This window comes from Lytechinus pictus, chromosome 2 (assembly GCF_037042905.1).
Source record: "Lytechinus pictus isolate F3 Inbred chromosome 2, Lp3.0, whole genome shotgun sequence".
Classification (NCBI taxonomy): Eukaryota; Metazoa; Echinodermata; class Echinoidea; order Temnopleuroida; family Toxopneustidae; genus Lytechinus; species Lytechinus pictus.
In genome coordinates, this window is record NC_087246.1 from 17,914,420 (window position 1) to 17,926,023 (window position 11,604).

The 11,604-nt window shown below is 35.9% G+C and overlaps 1 protein-coding gene across 1 annotated transcript in view; it reads right to left on the reverse strand.

Annotated features, from left to right (window-relative positions):
- Nucleotides 1–6,585, reverse strand: part of LOC129283970 (piwi-like protein 1) — a 31,421-nt gene extending 24,836 nt beyond the window's left edge. Inside the window, exons 1-5 of the mRNA XM_064111715.1 lie at nucleotides 6,274–6,585; nucleotides 3,337–3,670; nucleotides 2,584–2,754; nucleotides 1,516–1,730; nucleotides 697–818 (exon numbers count right to left, since the gene is read on the reverse strand). Coding sequence (XP_063967785.1) covers nucleotides 697–818; nucleotides 1,516–1,730; nucleotides 2,584–2,754; nucleotides 3,337–3,547 — 719 coding nt within the window. The 5' untranslated portion in view covers nucleotides 3,548–3,670; nucleotides 6,274–6,585. The remainder of the gene's footprint in view (nucleotides 1–696; nucleotides 819–1,515; nucleotides 1,731–2,583; nucleotides 2,755–3,336; nucleotides 3,671–6,273) is intronic.
- Nucleotides 6,586–11,604: the final 5,019 nt, after the last annotated feature.

Consider the following 11,604-nt stretch of genomic DNA (forward strand, 5'->3'; position numbering starts at 1 on the left):
CCTCACGTATGGGACATTCAGAGATTTTCAACCTCTGAAAAATACTTGAAAAGCATTTGGATTTTGCTGTGTAATAATAGTATGACAAAGACCTTTGAAAAAAATATTGTGAAGTTTGGATGACATTTGACCTTGGATTAGATATTTTATCATCAAAATGTACAAACTTACATATGGGACCACAAAGAAGATTTTTTTTTAAATACAATTCAAGCTAAACAAATTCTCTGTGAGCAATTTCTTGATGAAGATATGTTTATCTGTGAACAAAGGTACAATTCTGAACTACATTTTAATGAAGTTTTTTAAATTAAAAAGAACATTTTGTTGATATATATTTTCTACACTTGGGAGAAGCAATACATACCTGGAGCATTTAAATGAGGAAAAAAAAATTTTGAAGGCAAAGAAGGGCATGATTTATACAATTTGTTTCATTCGTTTTGAAATTTCTTTTCCAAAATATTGGTCTGGATTTTAATAATGCAATCTTGGTTTCTTTAATTAGGGGCAAATTTTACTGTTGTTTATGAAAGCACATGAAAATATGTAACTACTGCATTACTCTTACAAATGACAAATTTGCATTTAGGGGTGGTTTTGAAAACTTATGGTTGCTCATAAGTACAACAATTTAGTAGAGTACCAGGTAATTTAGGTTGCTGGCTATATACATATATATCGGGTAGTACTTACCTTCTGAAGATTACATTGTAGAGATGCAGTGTGTTTGGAGCCATGGGGTTCAAGGTGGAAACGTGAGTCACTTTGATGTTCGCTGTGCTACCATCATTCCGTTCTGATGTCAAGTTGGTCACCTTTACAACAAATGGGAAAAAAAGGAACGAGGTAGAAAGGTTAAAAGTATGCTTCTTCTGGCCGTTTTCATGAAGCTCTTTGTGAACTTTTACACATAACCTATATGACAAGCTATTAATTGATGTTTCAAGTTAATTGCATGAGCTTAAGTCTACATGCAGGTGCAGATTCAAATTTTCAAGTTTGATATATTTCCAGGGTAATGTGCATGTATAAAATTGACAAAATTCTAAATATTATCATCAGAAATAAAGTGATTTTTTTTTAATGTCTGCAAAACGTTGCACTTACATTATCATGGAAATTCATTTCAGAGTAGCATGTACAAACATAGCTTTATGAGCACTTTCCATTTTAAACACCACTCTTATTCTTATCAGTTTTTACTTTCTTGATGATAAGTTTTCCAATTCTGGGCAGGGTGAAATCAGCCTCAATTGATAAATAGGGGTGCCAATTGGAATTGATCAGAGGGCCTGAAAATCACCTAGAATACAATGTTTTGTACACAAAAATGCTAAAACTATGGCCTGAAAATAAATTGCCAGTGCCTGAATTCAGGCTTTTGCCTGAAAACTGGCATCCCTGGATAAAGAAATACAACTGCAAAGAGTTGTACCACACAAAGAATGAGAAATGAAAGCAATCTATACAGGGATACCCCCACCATGGGTAACGAGACAAAACAAAGCTTACTTTTTCTGCAAGCTTGACGATGGAATACATGGTGTCCATATCAAGTGTAAACTCTCTTCCCAAGAGTTCTTGGTGATGTTTCAGGAGAGCAAACCTAGCCCTGGGGTTCATAATCTGTGGGTCAAAGTCAACCCGGTAAAGGTGGAGTTGCCAATTCGGACGAGTTTTCAACTTGAAGCCGTTTGCATAAAGCGGGATCGAATGTCCACTGGCAGCTGTACAATGTTTAAAGAAAAAATGTGGGACTCAGAAAATTGTTATAAGTTTAAGTGGCATCTGGTTAAAAAAGAATGAGAAGCACTGCTTTTAAAGGGGTACTCTAGGCCGAAAATTATGTGATTTGAACAGGTAAAGTTATACGAAACAAATACTAAATTTTTCATTAGAATGGGATGAGGAATAACAAAGATAAGGCAATTTAAAGTTTTGCATTATCTCCTTGTGAATATGCAATGGGTGAGCTGAAAACATCATATCCCCACTTATTCTATTGTATTTTTTTAATGTGTTTATTCAAATATTTATCCCACAAAAAAAAAAAAAAATAAGATGGACTACAGATTTACTATGTAAGATCATCGTTGCTAAAACTGATTTTGTTTCAAGAGAGACAAGTTTCTATGTATGAAAATATGAATTACTATTGATCTCATGTTATAGAATAAAGATGGGGCATTATATAATCTACTTATCTATTGCATATTCATGACTTAACATTTTCACAAAATATTAACTTAATTTCTTTTCAAGAACGATGAATGGACAACAGATGACGCTTGTCACGCTTTTCTACAAAAATATGTGAGGATATTCTCATGATTTATCATGGCTCAGATCCATCATTCAATTTCAACCTAGTCGGAAGGTGATTGGGGGCAATTGAGATAAACTTTGAACAGACGCAATGATGGCTGTAGTGAAGCACCTGTTAATGTGTTTGAAGAGGGGGGGGCGGTTGATTGATTTATTACAATAACCTTGAAGTATGAAATCGTAATGGTAAATTTTGTATATTTCTATTATCACAGGCAGGTCCAACCATGAAGTTAACATTCCCTTGATCCTTACCTTTCTTGTTGAAGTTCTCTGGTCTGGTTCGGGGCTCGATTTCTTCATCCCCCCTCCTCCCTCGCCTCTCTGGAACCACACCACCTACTCCGCCCTCGCCGCTGGCTCCAATAGCCAACTTGGCCATCTGACTTGGCATATCGTGCATTGGGCCCTCCTGCTTTGGTATGGCTATTAAGGAAAACAAAATAGGAAAAATATCAATATCTATCATACAGCTATCCAATGCAAATTAACAGGTGGATATTTCATAGCTGTTCTGCATAACTTAATGCATGACTGGAAGATGTTCCTAGGTGCTAAGTGAGCTATATGGGGATATATAACACAAGAAGGGATCTTTTGCAACTGAAGTCGGAGTCTTCACCTAGCTAAAACCGACTGAGTCAGAGCTGGTTCTTACTCAAAAAACACTTCGAAGTTTATGCCAAATACAAAACAAGACATGTTGTTTACAACTTCAATCCCAAGGTGACGGTAATCATGACCTACAGGTACAGTCAAAGCATGAAAATGAATAAGATTTTGGGCCTTTTTTAGAAGAGGGATAATTTGCTGTTTTTATTTGGCAAGAAAAGAACAAGTAATGAATTATTACAGGAAGATATCCACCCCATCTCAAATCTTTGCATGTTTTCAAACTAATCCATTTGCAAAATCTTTTGCATGTTTTCAGACCAATTCAACCTCTTGCCCCTTCTAAAGGCTTTGTATTAAAAGGGGGGAGCCTGGGCAACTGTATATCATGCATACCTCCAGGTCCTGGTTGAGTAGTACCACCACGTGACCGCCCTCTTCCTGGTACTGGCATGCCACCGGCTGCCTCCTGCGGGGGTGCTGCCTGCTGCATTGGTGGGGGTGCTGGTTCTCCTGGCCTACGTTCCATACTAGGTGCCTCTGCTGCTGGGGGCTTGGCAGTGGCTCTACCCCTTCCCCTAGCTCTTCCTCTAGCTCTGCCCGTCATCCTTGATTTCTAGTGGTGTTTTGGCAGATAAATCTAAATTGCCCTCTGCAACGGCTAGCCTGCTCCGCTCGCTGCCGCGCTTGCTGCCACACTGCTTGCTGCGTTTACTTTACCTATGGTTACCTGCAAGAACAAGAGAAAAAATAAAATATTCAAGCCAATTCCCTAATTGAAATGCAAAATAGATTCTCACAGCGTACGATTCAATTTTATATGTCAATCCTTTTCTTGGCTACGTACCCACGTATTCAAGGAATTAGGAAACTGGCTGGAGATAGGACTTTTACCATAACCGCTTCAAAATATTGGAATCGCTTACCTTTTACTCTTAGACAATCACCATCTGTTGCTTCATTTAAAAAGGGACTTAAAACCTTTCTTTTTTCCAATCCAGATTTTTAGGATTGTAAGGTTTCATTTTTATAGTTGTAACAATTTCTTTTTCTTGTTGTTAGCGCTTTGGGCCATTCTGGGAAAAGCGCAGTATATAAATAATAATAATAAGATTCTCATAGTGCACAATCGAAAGATACCTCTGCCCTTGCTAAATCACAAGTGCACTACAGTATGTCAAAAGAGTTCAGTGCTATACAGGCGAGACAAAAATTAAGGCAGAAATTGAAAAATTTAAGGCAGAAAAAATATTACATCATGTTATGTACACTTAAATTACATACATGTACTTGCGAGTGGGACAAATGGTAAGACAGATTCCGGGAAATTTATTGGGACATTGCATCGTTTCATATTATATATTTTTCATAAAACTGGGGACATATTGGTTGAAATGACTTCCTCCCCCCCCCCCCCCCCAGGAAAGTACATGTAGGGATGGCTGGCATGGATTACTGCAACCATTACACACATTTTTTCTGGTATGAGCAGTTCTTTACCACTACCAGGTGAAAAAAATGTTGCTGACCCAAGATTGAATTATGTACGCACCCAGTTATCACGCTTATTTGAATGAAAGCAGAAAAATTGAGAGAAACTCATTAAGGATTGCCGAAAATTCAAATTAAGAATAACAGAGTTATGGATATTGTTGCACTTCAATTTTGTGACAAGACTAAGTAGGTTCATAACTTTGCAACTTTGTTCTTCCTTGATGAAATTTCGTCCCATGTAAATATTCAACTCTCATTTTCGTAACTATTAAAATCAACTTGATGTCAGGGTAGCATTCCCCTTTTAGACTTTCCTTAATGAGTGTTACACGCGCAATCAATCCAGTTGTTCTACAACAAAAATATGAGGGTTGGACACCTCCGGATAATGTTTGTGACCAGATGGTACTAGATACAGTTTGCTGGTATCACACACCCCTTATACATGTAGGAAAATTAGAAAGGAAATAAAAATAATTCTTTTGTGTAGAGAGTTAACCAGTTTACCCCTTGTCTCCCTTAATACATGTACCGGGTACACATTTCAAAATGTTTTCAGTGATCAGGAAAGGCAGAAATCAGAGTATAACATGGATGGTTTTCAAAAAAAAAAAAAAAGATTTATTGCTAAAAACAAAGCAAAGAAGTAACTTTTTTAACATGTCACATTTTTTCTGGTCTCTTCATTCAGAACACTCAAGATGCTGTTTTTTTTTTTCTTTCTCCCTATCACTGTGTATTTTGATTGGAAACTCTTGATTTCATTCTTAGTTTTTTTAAGTCTTATACAAATGAATAGGAAATAATCTAAAAATCATTGTGAAGTATCAAGATCTTTTCAATAAGTCTATATTTTGAATAAAAACCCTTGAAATATAAATGATCCACCTAAGAGAACTCCAAAATGGACATATTAAAACTGCCAGGCCAGGATGACACTGGGTGCATTTCCCATACAAGATTGCATGATGTCTCTACAGCATGTGATCTTTAAATGGATGAAGTCAGATGATTCAACAATTTTATCCATCAACCTTCAGTTGCAGTTCTCCATTTAATTTTCATTTTCACCTTTGCTTGTTAATCAATTTGTATATATTCTTCAGACGTCACTGTTTCTCACCAGGCATGCCAGGTGCTTGACATAGAGGAACAGAAGATCCTGCGTCCAGGAATGAACATTATGTAACCATATTTTGTATGAAGTATATTTTTTCAACAGAGAATGAAGTAAATGCGAATTGAATTGAACTAGCTCTATCTTCATCATTTTCAACAATCCTGACAACAGATTCAATCCAGAACCACAATTACAGAGAAAATAACACACATCATGAGATTCATTTTTCACTCAAATGGTGCTGCACCAGCCCGAGTTTGCTCAATCTCGAGATTTTAGCCCGATCGGCCCTCTTCGCAATTTTGAGATTCAAGAAACCCCATCTCCACCAGCACAAGAAGAACAATTCGTGCTCAAGCTAGGCATGGATGCATTATGGTCTGATGCCGTGAATAAATCATCCAGGGCGCATGATCTGCTTCTGCAAATTAGAGTCTTCAGCCCGAAGTTTAGGGGGATAATTTGTAAATAGCGTGCTATTTTGCAAATAATCCTAACTTCACTTCGGATTGCAATCTCGAGATTAATAATTAATACAGCAACTACCCTGATGATTGCGTCTCCAATACATCTTGAGATCGTTCAGATCGGGATATTTTGCCAGATCCGAAAACTCAGGCTGGTGCAGACGGCCCTTCTTACACTTCTAAATTGAACAAACTTTTTATTTACAAGACAATGCACAGTAGTTCAACTCATCTCATCTAAGGCATACTCACATTTATTCTTTAGGATATAATTGGTCTTTAATAATCTCTTGTCATTAGACAGATGGAAACCAGAGCAAACAAATTGTAAACAGTTTGAAGGTTACTTGAATCTATAAGAAGAGGGATGGAGCTTATAACCAGGTCACAGCCAAGTCATCATGCCAAGATATCACAACCACTATGACTATGTACATGCACATGTCTGTGGTACTGGTGGAAAAGATAGTGTTCTGTGTATCCATATCTGTACATCAACCAGGGATATACAACATGTGCTTCTGTGTGATGATTGGGATTGGAATATGCAGTGGTTGTGTGTGTGTCTGTGTGGGAAGTTTGTGTGTGTCTGTGTTGAAAGCCAAGGATTGTGTGATGAGGTGTTTGTGTGTATGATGCTTACAGCCTATTTTTACTTGGAAAAGTCCTAATCCCTCAGAAAGGGTTTGAAGAGAGAAGCTATTGTTCTGATAATTGTTGAGGGTCTTTAGTAAGTGATTAAAGGCAAGGAGCTAACTGACACCAATGACAATGGCATGGGACTTGCTGGTATACCATAGGCTCAACAGGTGGAACATGATGTTCCCTCTCAAAAATCAATCTCAAAATCAATGGGGAAGTCTTCCCCGGCCCAAGAAAAAATAGAGTTAAAGGGGAAGTTCACCAAGAAGACAAGTTTAAAAAGATTGTTGTATACCAGAAAAAAATAATAGAAAAAACTGGTGAAGTTTTGAGGAAAATCCATCAAAGATAAAGAAAATAAATCAGAATTATTAGTTTTTGATTTGCGACATCATATACGAGCAGCTATAATGCAATAAAAACCTTTTTTTTTGGAAAATTAGAATTCATTAATTTTCTTTTACTACAAAATATGGGAAGCTGTTCACATATGACAATTTCTAAGTCAAAATTCTAATATGATCCGTGTTAGCAAGTATACATGAATACATTACCCAACCTTAAGAAGTACTCACCTGAAATGTAAAATATAACCAAGTTTGATAACCTTGTTGAAATGGAAATTAATCAATATGCAGATCAATTGTAATCAATCTAAATCATTTGTCAATAGCGTATCCAGCATAAACTATGAAAAAGAAATGAATGGGCCCATGCACAATCATAATAGAGTCACTATTGTCCCCAGACAATTGGGCCCATGATATGCTTTGTAGGATCTCATGCCTGATACGCGCCCATTTGTGATAGTACTCACTGAAACATATTTGTACGTTGCGTCAGGTTTATTATTTACTTAATTATTTCCTTAATATTTCCAAAATTTCAGATAATTGCAATAAACTCACCTTATGCCTTTGTTATAAGACATATGATGTCTATTGTTATATGCCACATGTAGATTGCATTGTTCATGTTACATGTGTATACTGTATAAGCTGTAATTTTCGCGGGGGTTTTATTTTCGCGGATTTCGCGAATTGCCGATCGGCCGCGAATTTAACAACACGCGAAAATATTGACACACTTCTTAGTCAGTGCCAATGTCCCCAACAGCAAGGCTTTGCTATTGAAAACATACTGTGTAGTAAGAAAATGGAGATATGCACCTCTATATGTACAAAAAATAAGGCTTAGAAAGTACAGTTAGTGATTAAAAAAGTTAGCTAGAATTTCACTTTTTTTAATTTCTCAAACAAAATCAGAGCCTAAACTATTTTCTAACATTATTTTATCAATATCTATACACTTACTGTAATATTAAAATGTATTTTCCATGAAATAATTTGATTTTATTGTCATCTGATTGACTCTATACACGGGTCATTCCATCTGGATTCACCCAGTGGTTGCACCCGACCCTCTCAGAATTCGTTGGAATTTGGTACAAATAAAATTCCCCATGGCCCAAGCACAAAACAAAAAAATTAGTCCAATCGGTCCGTCGGTTCTCGCGCTACGGCCCGCCCTTTTCTCCTTGTTTTGACAAAAATGGGCGTGACCTTCGACTTTCAATGGCCATTGCGTCGTAACGTGTTGACCAATTTTCACGAAACTGGTACCACTCAAAAGGAAATTCAGAGAGGAATCCAAAACATGCATCAAATAATGTATTGCAGCGATTTAAAAGGTCATGACCTTTGACCTAAACTTTGACCTTGAGTTTGACCCCTGGACAAATAATTTTTTTGCTCGATTTTCGTGTATATTAATTATTATTATAATATTGATGAAATATGTTAAAACCAATGATGATATTTTATTCCTTCACCTTTTAAAACTCTTCCAAAGATACCAAGTATCTGATCTGAAATTTCACTGTAGTCCCACATACTGATATTCATGTTAGTAAAGTGTTTACCAGTCCCATGATATATGATTTCTTCCAATCTTAAGTTACAGTATGCAATCAAATGAAAAGAAATTAAGCTCATCAGTTAACAAATGAAACATTAAACATTTATGCTCATGAATAGGTTTGTTTAGGCATTTTGATGTTGGGCAATATATAATAACTCATTATTAGAAAACTGCTGGGAACTGCAATATCCTGCTTTCTAGTCAGCTGTACTCCCCCAAAATGAAAACACCCTTGAGATCCTTGAAGCATCAGCATTTGATACATTCTTTATAATGATGATGCTAGAGATGGATGATCAATTGGACAGATAATATTGTATCTAGCTACCCAGCAGGTATCCTTTTTGCTGCCTCCCCATTGAAAAAAGACATTATATTAATGTTGCACAAGTTGAGATATTGAGCATTTTTTGTTTTTCCAAAGCTGCTCAAAACTCTTTTATTTCTTTTTTATAGTATTCTTTTATCATCAAATTGTTGAGTATATATGTGCCTATTTAAGGCTCCCAAAACAAATATTTTGTTTCTTTTTTTAGGTATTGAAGACATGTACCGTAGATAGGCCTACTCTGGGAAAGTCGAAGCGGATGCTCGCTTTCTCCATGGAAAAACGCTGTACATGTATCTACAGATGGACCAGAATTCCATTCAGTTTTATTATCACTTGCTTCATTACCATGAAATAATGTGTCATTGTGTATATGTATTTCAAGGGGAAAATAATACCTTAGATACACAGAGGGCACCCTGATAAAAATAAGTTTAATTAACATGTTCTTCATCTGTGGATACTGCATTTAACTGAGTATTTGCTTAAATTCTACATTTACACCAATATCTCAAAACATAACAACAAAATTTCTATGGGGGGTTTTGGGCTGAAATATGCATTCTACAATTTGATGATAAAGGAATACTTGAGAAATAAAATAGTATGGAGCGACTTATAAAAAAGTTAATGCTTAATAATAATATATTATCTTGTGCAAAATGTAGAAACTGCGTTTTGCCGATTACCTAAAAGTTGCTTTTCAGAAAGCAATTAGGAAAAATGGATGTGTCATGTGAAAAAAAAGAGGCTTACTGACTACTTTTCTGAAAAAAAAAATTGAAAAAAAAGTCAGGCACTGCATTTTCCCATAGGGGTGCAGTGTAAAGATGGATAAATGTACCTGCTGGATAGTTAGAAACAATATTATCTCTCCAATTGATCATCTCTAACATCATCATCATCAAGAATGTATGATACTTCAAGGATCTGAAGGATGTATCCACTTTGGGGGAGTACAGCTGACTAGAAAGCAGGATATTGCAGTTCCCAGCAGTTTTCTAATAATGAGTTATTATATATTGCCCAACATCAAAATGCCTAAACAGACCTATTCATGAGCATAAATGTTTAATGTTTCATTTGTTAACTGATGAGCTTAATTTCTTTTCATTTGATTGCATACTGTAACTTAAGATTGGAAGAAATCATATATCATGGGACTGGTAAACACTTTACTAACATGAATATCAGTATGTGGGACTACAGTGAAATTTCAGATCAGATACTTGGTATCTTTGGAAGAGTTTTAAAAGGTGAAGGAATAAAATATCATCATTGGTTTTAACATATTTCATCAATATCATAATAATAATTAATATACACGAAAATCAAGCAAAAAAATTATTTGTCCGGGGGTTAAACTCAAGGTCAAAGTTTAGGTCAAAGGTCATGACCTTTTAAATCGCTGCAATACATTATTTGATGCATGTTTTGGATTCCTTTCTGAATTTCCTTTTGAATGGTACCAGTTTCGTGAAAATTGGTCAACACGTTACGACACAATGGCCATTGAAAGTTGAAGGTCACGCCCATTTTTGTCAAAACAAGGAGAAAAGGGCGGGCCGTAGCGCGAGAACCGACCGACCGATTTGACTAATTTTTTTTGTTTTGTGCTTGGGCCATGGGGAATTTTATTTGTACCAAATTACAACGAATTCTGAGAGGGTCGGGTGCAAAATTGCACATTCATTGGGTGAATTGGCATGGAATGACCCACACATGTATTGGCAGCTATTTGCATACTCATTAATATTCATAAGTCACATGACCAGAGCTTTTAAGGTGAAGATTCTGTTCACAAAATTCCACATGTTTGCACTTTTACCAACTTTTTGAAAAATTAATAGAACAAAACACAAATTATAAAGATTGCTTAACCCTATAAATTACAGATCAAAGTGGGATGATGAATTTTCAGATCTAAAGGTAAAAAAAATGAAATTTAAACCACCTTTTTCCACAGTTTGTAAATTGTTTTTACAGGGACATATTTATGTACAAAAGACACATCAGCATTGGGGTTTTGATGAGTAGAGATTTGCATGTGATTTGCACTAGTTTTACTTCTTTAAAATGCTGTGGAAATGTTTACTACATCTTCCGATCGCGAATTTAACAACCCGCGAAAATATCGGGACCTCCGCGATTCGCGAAAAATTCTGTACGCGAAAATAACAGCTTCTACAGTAAGTCTATATGGAAACCTTGAGAAGTTACATATTTTATAATCTGTTGTCTATATGTACTTACTAATCTTTGATGGATTTTCCTAAAACCTTCACCAATATTTCCTTTCTATTATTTTTTACAAAAAACTTGTCAGGGTGAACTTCCCCTTTAATTTAGATAAGAAATACATTTTTTTTAAGCATTATGCTCAAATATTTCATCTAGATCAGATGGAAGATAATATGACATTCCAAAGTTTAAGAAAAAATCAAATCAAATCACATCAATATATTTGGGAAAAACCTGTATCTTTGGATTATCATCATGACATCAAACAACTAAGCCTATACACTGGGGAAAAAACAGAAAAAATACAATGTGTACCTACAGAGATGCCAACTTTTGGAAATCAGAATTAGGGAGGATTTGCAACCGACACCAAATTATGTGCGCATAGCGCACATCTCGAGCGCGGAGCACTCGACCCTTGCGGCCGGGGTCTGGGTTTCTAGATGCTCTCT